The following is a 25899-nucleotide window of genomic DNA, read 5'->3' as shown; positions in this document are numbered from 1 at the left end:
CAAAATCAAAGTGACCACAATGTTCAACAAGTTTTCATCAAGTTTTAATAGTGCCAGCCAGCAAAAATCAGAATAGTTCTTACTCAAGGGACATCCATATGCAAAAACTTACAGTACAGCATCCTGTTTACCCCCTTATCAGCCAACACATGAAGCAACACCATGCCCATACACAAAAATAATGCCTTTAATTAGATTGCTGATGATAATGCTGATTACATACTGCAATGTGCTTTCTGTAGCTGTACAATTTAGTGAAGAGAGATCCAGATTGTGATTTGCGTGCACATTTAATGAGCAGCTTTGCATTTACATGCAGTTACATGTGATGTTAAACTGGGATTTAGTGTTAAAGCATGCATTCTTAACTGACTCTGCCTGCCACGTATTTTCTACAAAAAATCTATTAACATCATATTAAATCACTCCCTTCTGTGATAAATAACCAAGTGCTGAATCTTGCCCAACATACTATCAGTACTGGTACATTCAAATACAAACCAGACATCTGCGTGAGCATGCCAATTTGTAAGTCTACAGAACAGTGCAAAACACAAAATTCATTCCTGAGACTAGTAAGTAATTAGTCCCTTCATAACCTTATGATTTTCACTTGAAGTGTCACAATTTGCTCTTCTCACTATTCATTGGACAATATTATCTTACAACAGAAAAAGTGAGTCATATCTACAGCAAGAAGTATTGTGATTCATCAGTATCAGCAACACAAGACACATGGACATACAATATGTGCTCATTTGGTCAAGAGAAAAAGAAAAAAAAAAAATATGGCATTCAGTGGATTTTTTTTAGCTGCACACAATTTAAATGATTGGTTCTGAAAACAACCTGACACATGAATACTACAGTGCTAATAGAAATTCAGGAGCTCTTTATACAGATTTGTACAAGTCGACAAACCTTTTCAGACATGTTAATTCCCTCTGTCAGCTGTCAAAGGCTGTCATGTAGCGGTAAAGATGAGGTCCTTTGCTTGGATGCTTTTTAAATAAAAGTCAAGTGCAAAATAAAAGGCTTTTTCGCTTCTTAAATGTTTTTTTTCGCTGTTTGCTGCTGAGTGCTTGATTAAACAGAGCGCGTCTCCACCTCTATCTTCTCCTCTGACTGCGACGAGTCCGCTTCCTGGTGGCTTATGTTTGGCCGAACCGTCACCAGGGGACCGCCGCCGTAGATAGAGTGGAGGAAGTTCCACGTCTCTTCAGAGATCTGCCCCGAGTCAGCTCCTGCAGGGTAATTGCAAGCACACACACTCAAAGATCACCAATATATGCATAGTTCAAGATATTACTACAATCCACAGGAGCTCTGCGAGACTTGTTCTGACATAAAGAACATAACCACTCTGATTATTCAGTTTACATGATACTAGTGTACTTTTCACTTTCCCTTCATGCTATTTCCAGAGCATTAAAGCAGATAGATAAAAGAAATGTAACTGTTATTACCTTGTTTGAGTGTTAAATGTCCGTTCTTGTTTACTGTTATCTTGGAATTATCAATTGGTCCCGGTTGATCTTAAAAAGGAAGGAAGACAATTAGTTGTCATAATTACATACAGCAGTAATATGCGTGCATTTTTTTTCAGAGATCTAAAGATCAATCTTAAATGTTTCAAAGAGCGACAACGTTAAAATGTCAAATGTTTTTGTCACGCTTTAAAAGCAAATTCCGCTCTCCGCTTACAACAGAGAGAAAATAAATATTCGAGGAACAGAAGTCAGAGGAAAAAAACCGTCTGGAAACGTGCCAGCTGTTATAAGCTGTTATAAATAGATATGACAATACAAAGGAAGGGGCGCAAAAAAATGAGAACAAGCGGAATAAAAATGAAATATATCTTGGCGCTTCATTTTGCCTTAGCAGGAGGGAAACTTGACTCGGGGGACTAAAGCAAACTCTTTGAAGATAAATCAAGAGAAGAATTGGGACTTCACAGTTTCTTTTGAACATGAGCAGTTTCTTGTAACTAGAGAACTTGGATGTTCTGTAGGAAAAGTATTTATTTGCCATTTTCACCATCCATAAAAATGTGTGGACCTAACAAGTGTTGTTTGTTTTGAAAGAGAAATATGCATAAAACAAAAATCGAGCAGCTTTTCCTTGATGAATCATCATCATTCAGCAAATATCAGCTATCAGGTAGAAGTGAGGAACTTAGCCTTTTAATCAGACATTTAAGCAGGATTTGTTGCTGGATAGGCAAGACTTCTGTCCAATTACCATTGTCTTTTCCTTTGACAAAGCCCTCCCACTCACGAAACCACTGCATGCTGATGCAGTATATGACCACTGGAGACTCCTCCTCCTGGAACGCCTTGTTCAGCTACAGAGAGGGAGAGCAGAAAGGGGGGAGAGGGAGAGAGGAAATGGGGGAGGAGTGAGTGGTAGAGACAAGAGGGAGGGGAAAGGACGCAAAGGGATGGGGAGGAGAAATAGGAGTGGTGGGGTGAGAGACCAAAAAAAAAAAAAAAAAAATGAAGTGAGGATGAAAGGATTGAGAGGAGAGGAGATCGAAAACCTAATCAATTCTCTCTGGTAGTTATTCCAATTAGAAGACAGTCTTAACACCACACTGCACCAATTTCATCTTTCTTGGAAATGACACAATTCCTGTTCCTCTTGTTAGCCTACTGAAGCTCTTTCTTTCACACACACACACACACACACACACACACACATACACACACACACACAACATCAATCTCTCCTTCTGAGCAGCCATTGTGAGAGTGGGCAGACTGAGCAGACAATAACAGCTGCATCTGTCCCAATGCATTAATGATAAGGCTTTCATCAGGCTCACACCTCTCATCTCCTGCTGGGGTGAAGAGCACCAACACATGCAGCCTATCAACTGGTTAAATAGACTGGAGGAATAGGCCTATACACACACACGCACACACACACACACACATACACACACTGGCTGCGCACAGGCTCACAGACACACAATGCATTATCACCCACATCAGTTTTTATTGTATCTGGCTAAAGCTCTTGTTTTCCCCCGCTCTCTATTATAGCCTCATGGTGAACATACGGAGAAAAGGCTTACCCTGACAAACATGTCCAGCTCCGTCTTGCGCCGTTTCTCCAGTTTTTCTATCTCAATCTGGCAGGTGTGGCAAACATACAGGTGGTTGACAGCTGGTCCTCCGCCGTACCTGCAGAAAAAAAGTCCGGGTCCATTTACTCACAGATGAAATTCACACTACAAAAGGATATTATACTGTGAGAACAATGAGCAGTGGGAGATCTGCAAACGCTTAAATCATCCAGGCGGTTTCACAGTCGGACGTTCGTTTTACCTGCTGTAAAGGTGATCCCACACGTTCTGTGGCAGCATTACTACCAGGTCGTCAATAAATGTTGCTTTGTTGGGGGGCACGCCTGATAAAACAGAGTACAACATCCATCAGACATTAGAGATGTAATATTTTAAAAGGTAATGGTAGTGTGTAAAGACAGATCAGTGTAGGAAACATTACTATTATTATGTTTCATAGGCCAAGAAGCTGAATTATGCAGAAATATGTCAAAGTCACTGCTCAGATTGTGTTACTTTTCCTATCCAATACCTTTTTTTTCTCTTCTTCACCCCTAGTACCTGTCATTAGAGCAGTGGGTGTCCCAAGATATATCTAAGGCCTCACAAGATAATTAGAAGGTATAAAATAAGAAAAATTCTGCTCTGAAAATGTTTCTTTTTCCTGACTTTTCTCTCATTTTTTTGCTTTTCTCTTATTAAATATTTCAGATATCTTCACCTCTCCAGAACTCTTAAAATCCTTCAAATGAAACAATCTCAGAAGAACAGTCACTCTCAAATCCACATTAAAACCATGAGCTGTGACAGGGGCTGACATACTGCCTCGTTTCAAGGGGTCACAAGCCAAAAAGGTTGGAAACCGCTGCGTTAGATGACAAATAGTTCTATTCTTTGAAGAAAATGAATACAAACAACAAACAGCACCACAAGTGCTCTTATAATAATATAATCATTTTAAAGAGGAAAAATTTGTGCCCTTCATGGGCGGGGTGTGGCAATAAAAAATCCAATTCGAGACACTTCAAGTGGATGGTTAGAAATAAAAAAGCCTGTAATAAATATGAGCTAAATTAAATATAAATACCAAAACTAGGCTTTATTACAATTCCCCTTTCATCCTCCTTTAAACTAGACGACTGTAATCCTACTAACCGTTCCATTTCAGAAATGATTTGTACAATATAGCTAAACCTAGCTAATTAAGAAACACCAATTTAGTACCCCAAGTCACCACAATGAGAAGGGTAATCCTTTAGTTATAGTGCCAATACAACAGTGCCCACTGCCCCCTTCTTAAATGAACTTTCCTTTAAACAACAAAATAAGTATATGAGCAGTGTTGTCCCCAGACTGAAAATTTACACCAGCCCCCTTAAATAATTATTCTGCATTTTCTTATTGATTGATAATGCAGAATATGACTGATCTCTGTAATCATAACAAAACAAAAAAGCAGCTTGTACTAGGACCCAGCAGAGACAAACACAAAGCAGCAAAATGTGTGCGTGCAGATAACCAGACACTTTGCCACAGCAGAGGATTGTGACAAGATAATGAACTGTATAATGAAAAGTGATGCTTCAAAGCTAAATAAATCTAGAATTATAATCATCTGTATTAGTAATACCATGCAGTGGGTCCATAAATTAACAATAATAATATAATAATAAGTATTATATAACATGCTTAAAATGGCACTACAGCATATATATAAATATACAACTGAAAGCTTAGTTATTGTTTGTTTGTTGGCCTATTTCCTCTTGAAATGCCATTATATGGCTGTTTATTTTAAAAAAAATCTCTCCTGAGGAAACATGCCGCCAGAGTTCCTAATAAAGGCTTTGCATGCCTTAATATAGATTTCTGATGACGCCCTTGGCTAAGTGCAGTAAAGTGAAAATAAACTGGAAATAAAGCAACTGGCCACAGTGTTGCAAAGCCACATGGTTTCACTGCACTGATATTATCTTTGCTTATGTACCTGACAAGCCAGTTATTATGTACTTGTAGCTGTAAAGGAGGAAACAACCTGTAGGTGCTTATTTGCACTATGGGGCACATTCCTCACTGCCACTGTAGTCTAACAGCTTCATCAGAAATTTACATTTTTTTCGACTTAATTTTCAATTCCATAATTTCAAGCGTTTTCTGAGTAGAGGCTTGAACAGAAAGGACTCTGATTGGCAGATACTCTGTTTGAATCCTTCCCTCTTTTCAACTAAAAGGACAAGGAAGGATCATCTGCTCGATGAGAAGTAAAAGCCCCTTTTGAAGTCTGCTATGTTGTGAGGGGAATAGTCTAATAGTCAAAAATCCTTGGCAAGGATCAAAAGAAAAAGCTGTGATAAGAGAGGTCACAGCACTGTTTCTCTACTATCTGTACAAGGCAAGAAAATGTCGAGTTCATACGAACCTCCGTGCAAACACAGGAAGTCGTCGTTGGAAATGGGCCCCGGCTCAGCAAAGGTCTTGAACTTGTTCAGCCACTGGCGGGAGACGTAGAACTGCAAGAGGCTGGGCTCCATCATGTTGAATAAACCCGACACCCTTCTTCGTTCTTTCAGTGCATCCTCATTGCTCTTTCTGTGACAGGAGCAGACCACAGACTGATCAGTATTGAAATTAAGTTATCAAATTTAGAGATTTAAGCAGGAAACTTCCACTCAACTCACTGAATCTTAAAATGTTGACGATTAATGAGTTAAATATTCAAGCATAGTGTGATGGCTTACTTATAGAAGAGCACATAAGCTTCAGCATTCTGGACGCAGGACTCCGAGACTTCGGTCACACTTTGGTCGTCAAATTCATACCACAGATTGTTGGCATCATTCCTGCAGTAGGCTATGTAGTGTCCACCTGGGATCAGACAGGGGAATGGGTTAGACGAGCATTCATAAACCTAACAAGAACATGTGAAATCTTTCTAGGTGCTGGTGAATGCAGCCTCTTATGTGCCAGTCTGTGGGTGAAAGGGGGGGGCGAGCGTGCCCACTCACTGCTGGCAGTGCCGTGGTGACAGATGACTGACAGCAGGTCATAGTTGGTGGTCTGGGCAGTGCTGTCTTTGGCCAGAAAAGGCTGCAGGTCCAGACCCTCTAGCGGGAAGGACACATGGGTGCTTATCTTGGTGGAGAACATCAGTTCATGTCTAAAGCGCTTCAAGTGGATACACAGGATCTGGAGCAAAGAAACACACATTTTTTTATTTTAGAAACTTGGTGTTTTTTGAGACATTAGGGAGAAAGATTTGGGTTTTTTCATGACATGAAGTATTAGAGTTGTCTGTATACCTCTGGCAAACTTTGCATTTTGCAAAATTTGACTCCGTTTCGTAATCTAAGAGTAAAAAAGATGAAGAAGACAGGTAAACATTAGTTACAGCCATTTTTCCTGTTTTAAATTACGTGAAAAATAAATGAATAATCCAGTTCAGTATTCAGCAAAAGCATTCAAAGTAAAGTACTCACTTCTTGCATTTTTCACAGCTGTACATGTTGTCTCCTAGAAAACAAACAAAGAAAAAAAATACATAATTAAAATAATCAAACATTCATCTCAATATTTGTGTTAGAAGAACAAATTGGCGTTGACTTGCTCACCTTTTAGTTCATCTCTGGCAAAGAAAGCTGCAAGACAATCTTGTAGCGTAACCACTGGACCCCAGAACCAACTGAAAACAGAAACAGACACAAAGTGAGTAATGCAGACATTTCAAACTGAGCAGCCAGGCGTCCTTGGAGTTTCAAATGACTGTCGAAAACAGACGCTAATAGCATCACTACCAGCATCGGATAATTCTGGACAATAAAATCTGCTGGTAATGCTTGAAATGTAAAAAAAAACTGTATTGTTGTGAGCATATAATCAACACACCTCTTAATGTATTCCATGACAAAGGCAATCCAGCCCTGAGGTGCATAAGCTTCCCCACAGGAGCCAGCTTTTACCAGGGAGGTCTGGTGGGTGGCGGAGTGGAGCTTGGCCAGGTCCTCCTTGCCCGGGATGGGCAACGAGATATCCTGGAAGTTCTCCAGGGTCACGGACACCTGAGAGCCGCAGAGCACACCGACAGTAAAGCTTCATCTGTTGACAGCCTCCACTGAGTCATCACATTTCAATTATAATTTCTTTACGTGGTTTAGGTTTTGTCTGTCAGCGAGCGTCACTTTGTAGCTGAATATTATTATCACTACGGCAAAAATATCACAATATATGACCTGACAGTGGGTCAACGACTATAACAACAGTGTATAAGTACATAAAAGCTGAGCAACAAAACATTTCTTTCCCATTACTTTCCATTTTTAGAACATTGAAATTACTTATGATACAATGTCCCGTTCTCTAGTGTGTACTCCTCAGCAATCCCATTATCTCAAAAAAGAGTTCCACACTAACCCGATCGCAGGTGAGGCACTGAACTGAGCTGACAATGGTGCCATCGAACACATCTGAGATGACACTGCGGTATTTCTTCTGACGCTTGCTCTTTGGTGGGGAGAATGTGGTCACTGCTGTTTAAAGGCAGAGAGAGAGAGAGAGAGAGATGGAGAAATGTGAGAATAATGCTTTTTTTATCTCACACATTCAAGAGTCAGCAAAGATAGACATGGGATAAACTGTATTGCAAACATCATGACTTTTTAAGCTTTTGAATCTGGATATAGCTTAAACAGATTAATTCAGTGACTAGGCTCTGCAAACCGAAGCTTCGTACCTTTCTTGTGTGCAGGGTTAAGGCTCGGCCAGCCGGAGGCAGCTTTGGGCGGGCTGCTGGACATTTTGGAAATGTGTCCCTCCATGGGGACTGGACTCTGTGGTCTTGTGGTGTTGGAGATTTGGATGTCTGGGAAGGTATCTGTTGGAGCACAGGCCAAATATTGGTGTTTAAATCCCATAAATTTGATGCTGAATATCAAAACGTTAGGTATATGTTTCAAGTATATTGTGAAAATAATTAGGACAGGGAATGTGAGCCGGCATGTTTCTTCTTCTTTGTAATTACCTGATGTTCTGCCCTGAACCTTAATTGCTCCCTGGCTGCTGATAATGGGCGTGGTCTCAGTGGTGGTGTCAACATCTTTGTCTATGTCGGCTCCATTGTTTCCACCCATAACACCATTAACCCCGCAGCGGTACAGGTCATTAATCATGTTCTTCTCTTTCTGCCACTCCCTGTTGGCCTGGATCTCATCTTGCTCAGGAATCAGCATCTCTGCCTCGTTGGTGACGTCCATCAGCGCGATCCCGCCCTGCACCTCGTTATCGGCGCGCTCGCTGCTGCCACAGGACTCACATGACTGGAAGTCGGTGTCTGACTGGCTGCGGTTGTCCTCTTCCGGGCCTTCGTCCACCGTGACGCTGTTGGACTGGTCGTAAGGCTCGGGAAGTATCTCCTTCAGCTCTTCATGAAGTTGATCCATCAAGCAGCGCAAAAACTCCTGAGAGTCCTGGATGCCGTGCGGGGATAAACACAAGATGATTTACTTTTATCATCTAAATCTTAGCTGAAGTAGCAAATTAGTTCTGGCTGGTAAAATTTGACAGTTTCTCTACTCCGACACTTATTTTGGTCACTGTAGTTTGTGAGGAAAAAAAAAAAGCCAATTTCCTCTCCCTGGAAAGAACATTAAAGCATAAAACAGCATTAATTCTTCCTAAGTATAATTGTGTTTGACAGACATGGCAAAGCTTATCCCAAGGCTAATTTTTTCCAAATTGCAAACAACAACCACTTCACCTCCTTGTTTATACCAATTCTGCATCACAAAATCCGAAACCAAATGCTCGTGAATGTGTAATCAAACTTAATGAGCCTCAGACATCCAATCTTCGTCTCAAGCCTCCCTCTCAAACTTCATTCACAGCCATGCTAATTCCAAGGCTGCACAGCCAACATGGCATGACAAATGAATATTCCTCAGCTAACTCCTCTGAACAAACATTGGCAAACCAAGAGGAAACATGCCTTTTATAATTTCACCATTCAGGCTATTAAATCCCTTATTTGCAGACGCTGGACAAATACAAGATGTGCTTCAGTAAAACATCCTTTTGAAATACGTAATGCCTACAACACGGACGAAATCTGCTTTTCAGCTCCACCTGGTATAAACTCAAACAATATACCTAACGTGTGCATTTGTGTGCGTGAAGGTCTGTAGCTCTGAATAGGTAATTCCCAAGCAGAGGATTTTGTTTATCTGGCTGAGTGATTTGAGCTGGAGCTAATGTAATTTCTGTAAATGAATGAGCATGGAGGAATATGGAGTGGAATAGAAAAAAGGAGAGACTGTATAAGATCTGGGACAACTTAATAGTCTGGGCATGAGACCCACACTTTAATTAACAAATTTTAAGACGCCCAAACATCACTACAAACATGACAATATCCTTCTAACTGTGTAATCAATTCAAACCTAATTTTGTTCTATGTTCACATTTACTCTTATGCCAAACGCACAGACAAAATAAGAAAAAAATAACTTCTTTGCATCAAAAGAACCTGCTACTTTTTAAATATATGAATGAGGAAAAAGTCACAAAAAGACTGCTCAATATGTCTCCAACTGTGAAATGTCTCCATGTTTTATTTTCTTGATAAATATGCACAAGTGTACTTGCACATTTATTTCACCATCTGGAAAGCACCCACCTGCTGAGAATATCCTCTGAACATGGGGTTTATGGCTTTGATCCCCTGGAACAAGTTGGTCGGGACCACGTAGGAGAGTCTACAATGTGACAAAACACAGCCTGCTAAAGCGAGTATTGTAATGGACGTTTTCATGATAAAGCCACAAGAGATGCAGAGTAAGAAATTAAGAAAATGTTGTTTTTAAGGTTCTGCTGTGAATGCTCAGTTTAAATGCAAAGTACAGGGTCATTCTAAATATATTTAGTTAAAAAAAAATAACAACTGTGACCGTTGTGCTCCGAAATCAACTGTGATTGTAGGTGATTATGCACTTTCCGACCAACAGCCGAAAAGAGACAAATGCCTACCTGTTCTTGTGCCACAGGTCAGACACTAGTTTCTGGTAGCTTTTGCAGAGTGCAGGTTTCTTGTCTGTCCTCACCAGGCCACCACATTCAAGAAAGAACTGTGTCAAGGGCGGACTGCAGTGGAAAGAGGGATAAATATATCATATGTGGGAACCAAACAAGCCTTCAACAGAAGAATTATTCTTTAATTACTACAACCAAATTGCTTGTGATGCAATGGATAATTCTAAAAATGTCCATAAGAACCGGATATAATTAAATGATTTTGTGAAGTTAATATAATGTGTTACTGTATGTTTGAAAATGGCTCAAGAGCTGCAAATCATCTTGGGTTTAGTATGTTTTTGCTGTTACATTCATATTGTTCACAGAAAGCAAAAAATGACAACTAGGAAAGGAGATGTGGAGAGTTTCAGCTTCCGCATTTCTACACAACACTGTCTCCTGCTTGTATTTTTGATTCATTTCATTTCATTAAAATCATATTTCATTCATAGAGTACTATCTCTAATTCCCAGAGGAACTGGCTCATGCGAGAAAACTCCACAAGCAGCTGAGAGTTGAAGGACATCGGAAATAGCTGACAAGAAAAACAGCTGAGGGGATTTCATTTGATGGATACAGAGTGGACAGGAATTTGCTAGAAAAAGACAAACTACAGAATGAATAAAGCATGGAGTGTTCCCTTCCACTGGCAAGAGAAAAGTCGTTCGAACTGAATAATGACCCGTCAGTAACTGAAAGAAGCAGCGCTCGCACAAACAGACATCAAAGGAAAGTTTCAGAAAAAAGTTCCCTCCTTCCGCAGCTGCGTGACTCAGTTCCTCCTATTTTTGGAATGTGATTTAGATTGCAAATTTTGACCCACATCTTTTCCCATTTTGACTTCTATCCAGACTAGGCATCATCGGTTTAATTTTAAAAATTCCCAGCCTCTGGGTGTATAGTAGTGTTAAGGAGGAGAGGGTTTGCTGTGCCATCATGAAAGATCAAATAAAAAGTAAGTAATAACAGCCGCAGGCTCTGCAGTGGAGTCTAATTTAAGTGACCACACCAACAATCCAATCATAAAGAATAAATCAGAAGGACTGGCAATCCAGTAAACAATAAAAATGCGGCAGACTGAGAGAGAATCAGTAAAAGGGAGACACATAAAAAAGGCATGGTGGGAAAGAAAAAGGGAGAAGAGCAGAAGGAGTAGGGATAGAAGAGATGGGGAAATAGTTGGTGTTCATTTGTAACTGAAGACCCTACAGGGAACTACAAAAAGCCATTTCTGCCTTCTCGAATGGTGCAGTGCAGCAATTTTCACTCAGTCGTTATTCTCCCAAATGAGCAACGTCCATGGTTGTTTCTCACAGTCAACAAGAACCAGACAGGCAGTGAATAAAACAGCAAATGACTACAGAAAGTGCGAGTAGTGGGTGGGAAGTAACACGAAGGGGAAAAAAAAAAACACAGCGAGTAGAGGGTTGAGGAGATGATGTGGGGTAGACGTGGTGGATGTGGAGAGAGAAGGCAGGTAAAACAGAGAGAGAGAGAGAGGGTAAAGTCTCACCAGTTGGACAGGGCTTGGAGGGCAGCGTTCATGTAGCAGGTGTTGCCGATGTTCTTCAGCCCTGTGAGGCCTACGGGAGGAAGAGCACACCGGGGAAATTAAAACAAGCCATACATTAGATGCTTGTAAATTTTGATGGCAGACAGAAAACCTCTTCACTGCTAAGATGACTCGTTTAATTTTCTAAATCAATATTTTACAGCTAGAAAGAAAAAGTGGCAACCTGGTGAGTTTTTAAAATCAGCATCAGTAGGGAAGCGGACACAGATTTTATTCTCCTGATTATCACAGAAGTAGCTGATTCATCCTAAATGGCCAAACTATTCTGCGGAAAGACATTACAAAGCCTATTTACTCCTGACTCCTGATCATATGATCTGTATTTGTGACAAAACTAGCCAAGGCGGTGACTGGTGCCAACTTCTGAGCTACACCACATGAGGTTTAACATAACATATGCTACTTGTTGGAGCTTATTCACCAGTGTGTCTTACAGCACTGAGTGGAAAGATTATATACGTTGGTGGCTCCAGTGGGACTGAAGCACTCAGTAATGAAAGTGTTATTGCTAGGCTCAAACCACTGAGCTACACAGGAGCGGCCTGTAGTCCCGCTTAGGGGTCATGTGTGGCTAACTGTTGCCTTTAGTTTTTGCAGCGTGTCTGGCACCGTCGGGTCTAGTCAGCTCTTATCAGCGGCAGCATATGACAAAACTGTTACAGATTCACAATCGTGTAATAATGGTTGGTTGGTTTGTTTTGTTTGGCTCTCTAATGATGTTTTAGATGTTGGCTGTAGTCTTTGTGGTGAGTTCAAGTAAAGCTTTTAACAGAAGTCTTGAGGCAAAGTGAGGCAATGCATTCACTACTGTTAGTCGGTCCAAGTACTTTCAGTCAGCTTGACGTGCCTTTAAAAACACTGCTCTCATTAATTCCAATCATAACCCGCACTTTAAACTGAACCAACTGCTGATTACTGAGTTTCTGTATTTGAAGTATAACCTCGCAGCATAGGAGCAATTTTCATTTTTCTAACTTACTTCATACTTGGAATAAGAGGTGATTAAATTTAATTACATTTTTTTTCACCTCACTGACTTTAAAAGTATTATGATTTTAATTATTAACATGAAATAAGACTGTTGAGAAATTAGCAGCTCTCTAACTGTAGATTAGAAAATCTTAAATAACTGCATATAAGTCGAAACATTTACACATTTCTCAGTATATTTGTTGTTGATATTTATGGGTTAGAGAGCGTCTCCTGGGATAGATGTTAATTTTTGAGTGTTTGCAAGAAACAAATGCCAATGTGAGGGACTGATGTAAACATTACTCTAGTTGTCCGATAACTGTTGATATAATGAGTGAAACTGCTTGTAATACCATAATATTTGGATTTGGACTTAACTTCCTAAAATCAACTAATTAATTGTGTCATTCATGTTGTGGAAAGATAAACACACTGCTGACCTCTGGCACGCACGTCGTCCTCCTCTTCTGTCTCCATGTCCAGGTCTTCACAGCCACCATTAGGGGGCACTCTCAGAGAGGTTGGGCTCCCAGGGGCCCTACTGTTATCCTACAATACGGCACACACACACACACACACAGCTCATCATAAAAATCTTATCTAGTAAATGAATGACCACATACAATTTAACTGACAGTTCAAACTGTGGAATTTATGATCGTACAGCTCTATCAATATGACAAGAGAGAACCTGCACTGTGACTTTATCTACTCAGATAACTCGACCCTACTCAAGAATTTGACTTTATTTGACGTTCGTCATCACTTCATTTAATTTTAAAATAAGACGTAGCTGTAAACCTTGACTATAATCCTGTGTATTAAAACTTGATGACAGAAGGGAACCTGGCTCTTACCTGAGCGGCATTCTGCGAGGAGGGGAGGGGTTTACTATTGGCGTGCGACGTGTGAGGGCCTAGTTTACGCTCCAAGAACACCTCCTTGCCGCAGGCGTAACACCACACTCGGAGTGTGGTCAGGTTCACTGTCAGGTTGTGTCGTGTCTCCTACACACAATGTTAAGACTGTGTTAATATTTACCCAAGAACAGAGCACATGTGTACTTCCTTATCAGCGACACGCTTCACAATACTATCTACTGATCAAGAACTCATTAGTTAATCAACAGGGCGATGCTGTTCTTAGGGAACAAAACTAGGCGTGCTTGCTGGCTACGGTGTAGAAACTAAACCGTTGTAGAGAATTCTGCCACAGCTAATAGCTAGTTAAAAAATATTTTCCTCTGAAGCATAATGGAAGTTTTCAGACCAGAAAGGGGAATTTCAGATCAGATCCCACATGTTTCTGTTCCGTTAATGATGTCCTAATACTATAATTTGTTTTACATCAGACCTAATCAGTGTCATTGACAATAGACCTTTTTATAATAGCTTATATTTTGAGTTCTCATAGCAGGAAAGGCACAAGTGGGACAAATAATACTAACGATGGTGTCTCAGTGAGCCCAACCAGTGAGCTATCATACACAACACCAGGGCTCTGGAACTGGCTAAACTCAATGGGATTCAGCCATAATTATTGTAATTAATTGCACCTGTGCCTTTCCTGCTATGGAGGAAGTCTATACTGATATTGTAGTTTAGTAGAAACTATAAAGACAAAAACTTTCTGTTTGTACCAAGATAAACATTGAAAAACTTCAATAAATGTAGATGTTCTACAGACAGGTGCATGAAATTAATCAAATAAAAAGGGGCACACCACACAAGCAATCAAAATGATTACATTAAGAACAGAAGCTGACATCAGGAAGTAAAATTATCCTCAAATTTGTTTGTTGTTGTTTTTCTCTTGTGGCACCTCAGTCATTTTAGATACATTTTTCCATCTATCATCGTGTAAACAAGGTATTAAAGCATCATGACAATTCACATTGGTGAGTCGACATTTTAAAAAATGTAGTTTCCATGCAAGCCATTTCCAAAATGAAACCTACTCAAAACATATAAATGTTTTATTTGACGTTAAAAGGAAGCTGGCATTCAACACTAGTGCTCACTCTCCTATGAGATTAATTGTTAAGAGGTTTTCAAAATCAACCACCTAACCATCACACACATGAACAAAACACACTACAGTGTGGACACATCAGAAACACATCAACTATATTCAAACATCAGGTTCACTTATTTCATTCTCTTGATTATATACAAATGACATCTACTACATATCAAGATCTCTCCCTTTTTGGTCTGTTAAAGGTTGTTTTGGGAGGAATTGTACTCATCCAAATCAAGGATCTACGGAGACGTGTGTGATTTGTGTGATATATAGATAAAAATTGACAAGACTAGTTCAGAGCTAGATGTCTCAGGTTACAGGTGGAGGAGGGGTGGGTATAGGAGGGCAGACCGGCGCTGTTGTGAAAACATGGCCGAGTTCTGCTGACCCACTGCTGCCTCTGACAAACACCAGCAGCCTGGCAGGTCGACAGGAGACCAAACGTGAGCAGCAGCCGCCCAGCCGACGCTGCATTATTCATCAGGGCTGCATTAGCCATCACACAGCGGGGCAGAGCGGAGAGGTGCGGAGCTGGCAGATGGGACACACCAGACTGAGCACGGCCACGAAACTCCCCCGTTTAAATCATTTATGAAGGGAAGTATACTGTAGCAGGTAGGGCATTAATAACAAGCTGGATTTATAGGGCTTCGAAAATGTTTTGTGCTCTGTAGCATCACACCTCAACCGACTGCAATAAAGCAAAACCAATACTTCGACACTCCTAACGCATACGCTTTGCGAACCTGTCCGATCATGTCAGCGCTCATATCATGATTTGGCCAAACTAAACAACACTGCAAAACATTTATATGATTGCAGTGCACCCTTAGATCCAACATCTGCTTTAGTGTATGGTCTCTTGATTAAAAAGCAGGTCGGGTCTGGTTGTGGTTGCAAAATAAAAACACTCAACTGTAAAGTTTTCCCTTCTGGCTCTCGGCAGCCAAGACATTACTGGCAAAAATCTAGAGAGCGAAGAAGGACAAGAAACACCAACGGACACAACTCTTCTCTGGGCGATTTCTGACAGTGAGTTTGCTTTATTTGTACAAAAAGCAAGACAAACTGCAGAGGAAGTGCTGAACTAATTGGGTTTTCTAAGATATATTCCGCTTCAGAAGTCCTTTTTGATAAGAATGTTTGAAAGAAGTCTACATGTAAATACTAATTTTAAAAAGTACACACAGAAATGGAGCTTCTGCTTCTGAAATGAGCTAATCTAGCCGTGACTTTTAAAGCTCAAGACTTTGAAATAGTCACTTTTATTTACACATAATGTTCTCAGTTTGACTGGCAGAGGCCCTCATTCTCATACACTACCTCTTCTGATCTGATCCAACAGCAGTCCCCCTCTTTGCTTAGTCAAGAGATTAAAATGTTTCCCTCCCTTCAGGGCCTCCAGAACACTAATTAATCATGGCCTTCATTCTTACAAGATTTAAAGAAGGCTTCAGCCAGAAAAACACAAAGGGTGTTGATATCAGTTAAAATTAGTCAGCTAATATTAAACTTCTTCGCTCGCACACTCTTAATCTGTCTTTCATTTACGTGGAGAGAGAGAGAGAGAGATTTTCACTTGAAGCAGCTCTTACTGGTCTAAGCAGAAAGAGCTGGTTTGGGAGAGCAAATTACATGTTTGCGTTCATATTCCTCCCTCTCTCCTCCTATAACCCCCGCTTGGCCCTCGCGTGCTGGAGGAAAGGCCTTAGTCAACACTGAGAACACCAGAGGCAGAGTAAAGCTTCAGAGCAGCCAGGAGGTGCAGATACTGTAACCATGGAACTGACAGTACTAGTGAATCTCCCCCACTTCCCCGAGGAGTGGCAATTAATAATGGATGATCCACTGCTGAAATTGCACTGAATGTGGAAGATGTAGGCAAGTCAGAGCTGGCTGGATGGTTTTTAACAATACGTGTACTTCAAAAAAAAAAAAAAAAAAAAGCAAAAAGGATGCACGTGCAGCCTCTTTGATCATGGAGAGAAGATGTTAAAAATAAAGCAGTGCCGGAGGCAGTTTTATTCCAAGTTGTGGCTCCTGGGACTCGGAAGTGGTATTCCTGTCCCCTCCTGCCATCTGTGCCTCCCCCCTGCTTCTCCTGTGACACCTCCACTCCTCTTCTAGTAAGAGATTTTTTTAAATTCAAGATCACATTTAAGAGTCACCCCTTTTAAGTCACATCCCTTCCTCTCTCATCTTTATGCATTAATTATCATTTCCAAACTGAAAGGCATTAGTAAGGTCTTACAGGGATAGTTCAGGTTTTTTGAACTGGGGTTATATGAGGTAACTGCAGTAGATGTGGGGCGGCAAATTGCCAGTTTGGAGAGGCAGGCAGGAGTACTGGCACAGAAGCTAATGCCAGGATCACAACATATTTTAGCCACCTAAAAAAAGGCCCACCTAAGAGATCAATATCAGTTTAAGTGTACGCTATATTTAGAATATTTTCACTGCTTTACCTTGCTGTCAGACAGCCCTTTCCTTTGGCACTACATTTTCTCAACTGTAGAACTTCTGTATTCCCACACATACGGCACACTGTTATCCATAAGTACCTCATACAACCCCACCTCAAAAAAACTGAACTATCCCTTTAAGATTTCTCACCTGCGAGTGGACAGTGCTGTGGTCAGTGTGAGATTCTCCACAGCCTACGTACGCGCAGCCATTCTAGAGAAAAACAAACAGAGGGTGCAGACACCGAGGTGTTAGAAAAAACAACAAGCACATGTTTCTGGTGAGAAAAAAATATTTCAAACCATCCGATGATAAAATTTATTTAACTTACCTCCAAACACGCCCACAAATTTGGTCCTCCAACTTTACAGTCTTGGCACTGGCCCTAGAAAAATATGAAGACACTCAGGTTGAGTCACATGTTTTAAAATATAAAACTGGTGAGACGGCAGCAAAGTTCGAGAGGAGACTGCTGAGGAACATTCACAATTACATATTTATGTCAGGGGAAAAAAAACAGGCTTCAAATTCAGACTAGGTGAAGTTTAATTAAACATTATTAAAGCATAGGTTTATCATCATTCCTCCTGTTCATACTGACCAATTAAAGATCCCTTCCTAATGTGCTTACAATATAAGCTAATATGAAGCTTCAGCCGTCCAGACGAAATCAAGTCAATATCTTTCCAAGTTTCTGTCATTTTAGTGCCAAAATGCCTCTTTTTGTTGCGATACTTCCACCGCAGCTGAAGAGGAAAACACTGTCCGTTGAGACACAAAGAAGGAGTTTTTTACTAAAACAATATTTGACTAACTCAGACACTTAAGCCTCATATTCAAATACATTTTTTTCACAAAACAAGGACTGTGGATTTCGTCTCCTATCACTTACACTGTAAGTGCGTTTGGAGGGGATCTTCTATTATCCAGTATGATCAGGAGGAATGATTACAGCGAGTGAAACCTGTTTCAATCTTCATTTGGATGCTTGACTGTCGTTTTATGACTTGAAAAATTGTGAACCTATCCTTTAATAGTATGGCGAGTTATAAGTAGGGCAGTGAACGGGGTCATGAGGGAGGGGCACTCACATGAGATTTCTGAATAAGTTCCTCCTTGGTGATCTCCCCCACACAATCCAGGTGAGGGCAGTCGCAGCTGGACGCCGGTGGCATCGCTCACCCGAAAGGTCTAAAAGAGAGAGACGGAGCAGGAGGAAGAAACATTTAGTATGCAACTTTCATTTTGAGTCAGGTGACTTCCTGAGTTCCTATTTATAAAACAACAGGTCAGGACTTCCTGTTTTAAAAGAGTGTTTATTGACCCTACATCTGATACTCGATCCTTGGTGATAATGTATATCCAAAGAAGAGCACAGAGGACAAGGAAAACAGTCAGGCTACTGTAACCCGAGTCACCACCACATGACATATGTTTTTCCATGCCTGCGTGACTGACAAATTCTTATTATTATCAGCTACTTAAAGACCGAGCAGCCCATCATGCCACAGCTGTCAACAACTCGTGAGGAAGCGACAGTGTCTGCATAGCGTTGACCCGCCGTAAATGATTTTAGTGCTGACAAGGCAGGAAAAAAAATGTAGCGGCACACACTATCAGATGTATGAACAAGTTTAAACAAATCTGCAATCACAGCACAAATGATTTCATTCTGCACATCACCAAAGCTCAATCAGTGAATCTAGAAATATCTATCATCATGTAAACTGCAGTGATTTTATTCCATTTGACAGCAACACATAAAAGGATGGTCTGAACCGAGACGGCAAATGAGCACAAACGCGGGTTTGTGTGCCGTCAGTGACAGCAGCGTTCAAATGGATGACACTGCTACGCAAGTGGGGCGCCCACGGAGGAAGTAGTCCATGTCACACAGGGACAAAGGAGAAACAGGTGGAGTGACACTGAATGTTGTTTACATGCACAATGGTATCCCGGTTATGTCTGGCTTTTTGGTGGATTGTGGTTGTGTGATGTGGATGTAAACATCACATCCTTGTTTTTAGAAGCCAGAATATGTAAACAACCTTTTCAAATTTGCTGGTCACTGCCTGCCATGTGTGTGCACGTGTCTCATCAACTCAAGTTACATATTAGTTATTCAACACATCAACACTCCGATGAGTGCCAGACATTGCTTCTGAATAACTTCAATTGTACTGTCAGCACCCTGAAAGCCAGAAACCAAACTGAGTTCATCCTCAGCTGTTGAGGTAACTTAGTCTGTACAGATATGAGTAGCAGAGATGTCGAGGAATCAAACCCACACCTGCACACAGACGATCGAAAATCTTGATAATACAGGACTCAAAGCTGGGATAATAATCTCTGGCCTGTTTTACACTCTGCACTCTCAGAAAAAAAAGTAGAGCACAATTGTCCCTTTTGGTTCACAAAAGCTTGTCACTGGGGCAGTGCCCTACACAAGACACAGCAAGTCCTTTTTTTATACTCCTCAGACCTACACCTTTGAAAATACAATTATGTGCCCTTACTGGCAAAGAGCTTTATCACCCTTCTCTGTAGGGATGCTCAGTTAATTTTGCTGCCTTGACAGGCTATAATTATTGATCGTTCCGAGGAAGCAATCAAAACTCTGATAATACGTTTAAGTCTTAGAACTAAGCTGGTCGGCTTTGTAGCATATTGACAATGAGTGTTACTCCAATAAGCCTTTCGAACCCTTTGAACCTACTGTATCAGAAACTGGACTCCTGCTGTACTTCTATTTTCCAGTGTGTATGAAAAGTCCTGTACATTGGGATGACAGGAACCCACTAGTCTCAATCATCTGGGTATTTCTAAATGTAAGCTAGTTGTTTGAACAGGGCGAGAATGGCCGCTAACAAACCTACACCCCTTACATTTTGTCAAGGACACGCCTTACTGGAAATGATGCCCCCACCCCCCCCCCACCCACCCCCCGCCCCCATTCTCCTCCGTAGTGAACTGCATGTCACCACTCCAATATGATGGGCTGCCCTAAAGACTCTGAATTGGTTCTGCAATGCAGGTTTTTTTTAAACTCTCTTATTGTTTCCACCCAGTTTTAACAACAAAAGCTGAGAGACTGTCCTCAGTCTCTAGTTGAGCAAAGCATTTAGAGACTGACTTGTGAGTCTAGGAACTCATTGGAGGTCTGTATAATCAGGCTTCTCACGGAGGCCGCAGTCCCATCACCTACACAAAAGGAAACAAGGCTCATGCATCACTTCAGATATCCCTTAGGGGAGCAGGGGACTTGCTCGTAGAGTGACAGAAGACAGTGGTCCCTTGGCGTCTGTCTATCAAGAGCCCTGTATTTGAAGAACTACTGCGTCATGAACATCTACTTAAGGACCAGCATAAAACTACATTTCAGTATGTGACAAATTACACAAGCATTATTTGGTCAATACTTTTGAGACACATCGTCTTCGGGGAAACAGTACGTCTGACTGCGCATGTGAAAAAATATGTGAGCAGGAAATAAGAAAGCCAAAGTATTCAGTCTGCTGCGCAAAGCACATGATGAAATATTGATAAATAATTAATAAAGCATTTATAGACCAGCGAATTTATTGCAAGAGTCACTTCAGCTGCTAATAATTCACTGCCATAAAAAATGACTTTGTCTTATTTGGGCAACTTTCTCTAACTGACATGGCCTCTTCAGACCTAAAACTTTTAGTGTCAACGAGTCTGTCGACTGCATGACACTAGATCATTGGATGTGTGATCGTGCCAGAGCAAGGCTGCAAAGTGTGATCCTTGTTAGAGGTTGCACATCCACATTTTGGCTGTCAAGGAGTGTTTAGGTGTCAACGCCATAATGGCAGCAGAGCCCCAGTCAGCTCACAGCTCTCTCCTATGCTGCCCGATGACTATCACAGCATACGCAAATCTACTATAGAGCACATATAGCATGGCTGTGACTTGCCAGCAAGAGGAAAAGCACACAAATACACAATATGTCACACCAATTGATATTTTCGCGTTCATGCTTGATGAAGTGATTATTTGTTTTGATTCAAGGGTCCAGAGATGTTGCTTGTTTGCAGACACGAGACACTGATATTACACTATCATGCAAAGAAGAGGATGCAAAACATAGTAACATCATGTCTCCTAACAACAGGTCAATTGGGAGATCAGCATGAACGCAGGAGCAAGCAGGTCCTCGGTTAAAGGACAGGTTCACAGTTTTTTGAGTATGTCTTAAAACAACAGTCAGCTGCCCAAGTGAACACTGAAAGAGGTTTTCCTCGCTGTAGATCCCCTTCAAATGTGCTTTCAATGTAAGTGATGGGGGCCAAAAATGCATTAAAAGTTTATCTGAAACATATATGAGGTGTCAGAGGTCATATCAAGTGTTTATCTGCCACATTTACAGTCTTTTTAGCATCAAGTTCTATGTGTTTCCTCAGACGGTGTTTCCTTGTTGAGCTGCGGTGGAAGAATAGTGACAAAAAGAGAAACTTTGGCATTAAAAAGACTGTAACATTGAAAGATATCTACTTGATTTGCTTCATATTAGCTTCAGATAAGCTTTTAAATTGATTTTTTTCACATGAGGAGGGTTGTGGACTTACATTGTAAGTGCATCTTCCAATGGCCAGTATGAAGAGGAGGAATGATTACAGCAAGAAAAACATGTTTCAGTGTTCATCTGGGACCTGACTGTTGTTTTCAGACAGACTTGAACCTATCCTTTAAGTTCATGTTCAGTCTTGTACGAGTCAATATGCCTGTTTCCTCACCTCATAGTTGCTATCTCTGAGTCTATTTAATAATAAAACTTTCTTATCAGCCTGGTTAACACATTATTTGTTTTACGTGCATTAAGTAAATCCAAATATATTGATAAAACACAAGGTCAACAACATTTCTATTTGTTTCACCGGGCCCCCATAATAACCCTGAACTTTTGAGGCCTAAGTTCAAAAAGTCATATGAACAAACTCACTGCGTCTGCAACAGTAAACACAACAGACACTGTTACAATTAGCAGTACAAAGAAGGGAAATTAAATTAGCCGGTGGTTTCACTGACAAGCCTGCAGCGATTGCGCAAGGCTGGTGAGAAAGAAAATATCTACCCGAAGTCTTTCATCATCCCATACCATCCTCACCCTTTCACTGTCTTCACAGCAGACACAATAATGATGCAGGAGATTTACTTCTGCACAAAGAGGTGATGAGTACAGTCAGGGCGGGGCGTTGACCCAAACCAGGCAGTGCACATGAAGCTGATAATGACTCAGATTTTCGCGCTTCCCTTTGTTAACTTGCAAGTTAATTGTGTAAATGGTAATAACGACATTATAAGACACAACATTTGTTAAGTACTCTTTCTTATTAGCACATTTTAGCAGGCAGACCACCCACAAAAAAGAGGGGTTAGCCGTTGTGTTGAAAACGTAACGTCACTTACCATTTGACGTTAGCCAAGTAGGATGAGTTATCACCAGGAAAATTGAAAATAACAACCCCACGTATTTCAGCTAAGTGGGTAATTTACTCTGTATGAGAGAAAGACAGCGTACATTACAGAAGCGTGTGCCTTTTGGCCTTGTCTACTGCTCAAATTGAGCTGTCAAATCCAGGCGAGGCTTTGACAGCGTCACAGGCTGACTAGCAACCTTTCGCTGTTAGCATTATGCTGTTGGCTATAATGAGTCATCCAGTCAATATTTTATTTTGAGAGCAAGCGATAACATGAGTCATGGTGTGAATTACAAGTAGTGGCTGGATTTATCCTCACATGATAATATTGGACTAAGATGGTAAGCTATTGATAACCATCTCGCTAATGACAAGCTAGCTAACGTTAGCCAACTAGCGTCCCTGTATTACATGATCACCGACGATCCCACAGTGACTACACCGGAGTCAGCAGCTGCTAGCTGGCGTCGAAATACTGTTAGCCTCGGTTCTTACCTTCACGAATGAAAAGAAACGACGCTTCACGGGTAGATCCAATGATATATGATGTCTAGGGATACAAATTCAATCTGTATTTAAAGTCATTTTTTCAGAGAGCAATCCTTCACGTTCACCGTTCCTGTCGCTCAGCGTGGTTGCTAACGTTACAGCTGGCTCCGCCCCTTTCCGGTAAAAAAAAAAAAAAACATAAACCCTCCTCATCTGCTCCTCATCCACTGTAAACATTACACATCATCTATGTTTCTGCTCCTTACATTTAACGGTATTATTCTTTAATAATGTCGACATGAGCTCTATTTTAACAAACATGATGTTGTCACAGTTTAGTAATGAATTGTTACCAGTGGTGGAAGAAGTACTTCTGTAAAAGTACCAATACAGCAATTTAAAAATACTCAATTACAAGTAGTGCATGAAAAATCATACTTAAGTAAAAGTACATAAGTATTAGCAGCAAAATAGTAAAAGGGTAGTTATGCATTTTTCAGCACTGATTCATGACTATTACACAGAAACTAGCAGATGTGTTTCCACGTAACAAATCACAACATTAATATATTTTTGCAGTATCACCTTCAAACAAAAGGGAATGTCTGGAACATGAGGGAGGAGCAATTTCAGCACTATAATCTGGTAATTACCAATTCTGACTTCCAAGAATTGTCATGTAATTTGTAAGGTATTATGCTGATAGTGCCCCATAATATTTTGAAAATATTAACCATATTATCTAATTATTATCAGGTTATTACCCCATTAATATCACCATAGTACCAGTTTAAATAGAAATATGATATAACCTTACTATTAGCAGGTTACCGTATTGTTACCAAAATTTTACTGTGCTATTACTAAATAGCTCTGCCTCATTGTTATCTTTAGCTATTTAAGTCTAGTCTTACCTAGTTATACCCATTGTTAATATCAAGCTATATTTTATGTTATTTTGTAATATATATATTTTATTATATTTTATTCATATATATATTATATATTATATTTTATATATATTATTTGTTAATGGCCATTATATTAAATTATTATTTCCTCTTTATTATCAAAATATTACTCCATTATTACCAAGCTGTAATGTATAGTAAAAGTACATAAGTATTATCAGCTTGATGTAGTTAAAGTATTGCAGTAAAAGTAGTGGTTTGGTCCCTCTGACTGATAAATTATTATATATGACATCATTAGATTATTAATACTGAAGCATCAGTGTTAGAGCAGCATGTTACTGTTGTAGCTGCTGGAGGTGGAGCTAGTTTCAACTACTATATATACAGTTAGCTAGTTTAGTCCAGTGGTTCCCAACATAGGGGTCGGGCTCCTCCAAAGGGTTACCAGATAAATCTGAGGGGTCTTGAGATGATTAATGGGAGAGAAAAGAAGAAAAAACAAAGTTCTGATACACAAATCTGTTTTCAGTTTTTGGACTTTTTCTCTAATCTTTGATTTTTGCTGGAATATTGGATCATTTGAACATTTATTGAAATGTGAGAAGTTAAGAGGGAAAAATCACTATTTGGTGGAGCTGTTAACAACTCATAGACGTCAAAAGCCAAAAAGGTTGGAAACCACTGGTGTGTTGTATTTTAAAAGCTTGTTATATTATCCATTGTGTCAAATCTTCATCTGAAAAGTAACTAAAGCTGTCAAATAAATGTAGTGGAGTAGAGAGTACAATATTTACCTCTGAAATGTAGTGGAGTGGAAGTATAAAGTAGCACAAAATGGAAATACTCAAGTAAAATAGAAGTACCTCAAAATTGTACTCAAGTACAGTACTTGAGTAAATGTACTTTCCACTGAATGTTACTGTGTTACGTGACAAAGCAAGCGTAGCAGAGGTTTATGCACACACCACCTCATGCCAACTTTGGTGAAATATTACCTGCACTTGAATTCCCTCAACTTGGGATGTGTGGTCTGGAGAGAAGTGAAAAGTAAAGAGGGTCATCTGGTGGTGAAAAAAATTAGGGCAGTGTACAATAAACCTATCCCAAGCGCCATCTAGTGTGTTAACGTGTGCATTTGTGTGAAATAATTCCCAGAGGACTCCTTCAATAATCAGTGTTATCCTGTTAACATCACAATCTATTTTATGCAACAGACGAGATATTTCTCAGTCTGTGGATTGATATTTTTTTCCTTTCTTCTATTTTTCAGTGCCAGGAATTTAATTTTTAAATACATGTTTGTAAATACAAGAGATGCTTATATATAAGTTGACAGCAGGAAAAACGCAGACATAGGAGGAATTACATCAACTTTGTAAATAGTAAATATTTTTATTTTGTAATAAACAATGCTTCCTAAATGAACAGGAGCCCAAAAAAATAAACATGATGAGAGGAATAGTGACAGTAAAAATAGTCATGCTAAGTCAGAACAATGAGGTAGTGAGTCAAAATAATGACATAATAAACCAAGTTTTTGACTTTAAGTCAAAATTAACACATACTAGGACACATATTAAGACCCATTTATGAGATAATAAGTAAACATGTTTTTTTAAATCAAATGTTTGAGATAAGTGAGACTCTTTAAAATACAAATATGAGATAGTATAAGTCAAAGGTATGATACAATAAGTAAAAAAACACCTTAAGTAAAAATTATGAGATAGTTAATTAAAATGTGACCTAAAAAGTCAGTACTCTGTATTTTTAGTATCTCATAATTGTGACTCACCAGAACTATATTTTTCATTCTTAACCTTTTATCCTCTTTTTTGTCCCATTGAGTCTCCATATATGGAAATAATGAAGAGGAAACACATCAGTAGAGGCTGC

At 40.0% G+C, this 25899-nt stretch overlaps 1 protein-coding gene across 2 annotated transcripts; it reads right to left on the bottom strand.

Moving 5' to 3' along the window:
* Positions 1-22: 22 nt before the first annotated feature.
* usp33 (ubiquitin specific peptidase 33) lies at positions 23-23263 on the bottom strand. 2 transcript variants are annotated; one of them, XM_042427603.1, is made up of 24 exons: positions 23096-23263; positions 18248-18347; positions 17488-17541; positions 17307-17369; positions 13529-13678; positions 13112-13220; positions 11640-11709; positions 10082-10195; positions 9732-9810; positions 8082-8526; positions 7794-7934; positions 7475-7590; positions 6950-7122; positions 6676-6746; positions 6544-6577; positions 6367-6412; positions 6073-6253; positions 5806-5932; positions 5487-5656; positions 3330-3411; positions 3077-3185; positions 2242-2344; positions 1467-1535; positions 23-1244 (listed from the first exon to the last, which is right to left on the bottom strand). In XM_042427603.1, the coding sequence occupies exons 2-24, from the start codon at positions 18329-18331 to the stop codon at positions 1087-1089; spliced, it is 2748 nt and encodes a 915-aa protein (XP_042283537.1). In that variant the 5' UTR covers positions 18332-18347; positions 23096-23263; the 3' UTR covers positions 23-1086. The 2 variants fall into 2 exon arrangements, with proteins under 2 accessions (XP_042283537.1, XP_042283538.1); XM_042427604.1 differs by having other exon boundaries at positions 7475-7587.
* Positions 23264-25899: the final 2636 nt, after the last annotated feature.

This window comes from Thunnus maccoyii, chromosome 12, assembly GCF_910596095.1.
Source record: "Thunnus maccoyii chromosome 12, fThuMac1.1, whole genome shotgun sequence".
Taxonomy (NCBI): domain Eukaryota; kingdom Metazoa; phylum Chordata; class Actinopteri; order Scombriformes; family Scombridae; genus Thunnus; species Thunnus maccoyii.
The sequence above is the reverse complement of the archived record's forward strand: the minus strand, read 5'-3'. Positions and strand labels throughout refer to the sequence as shown.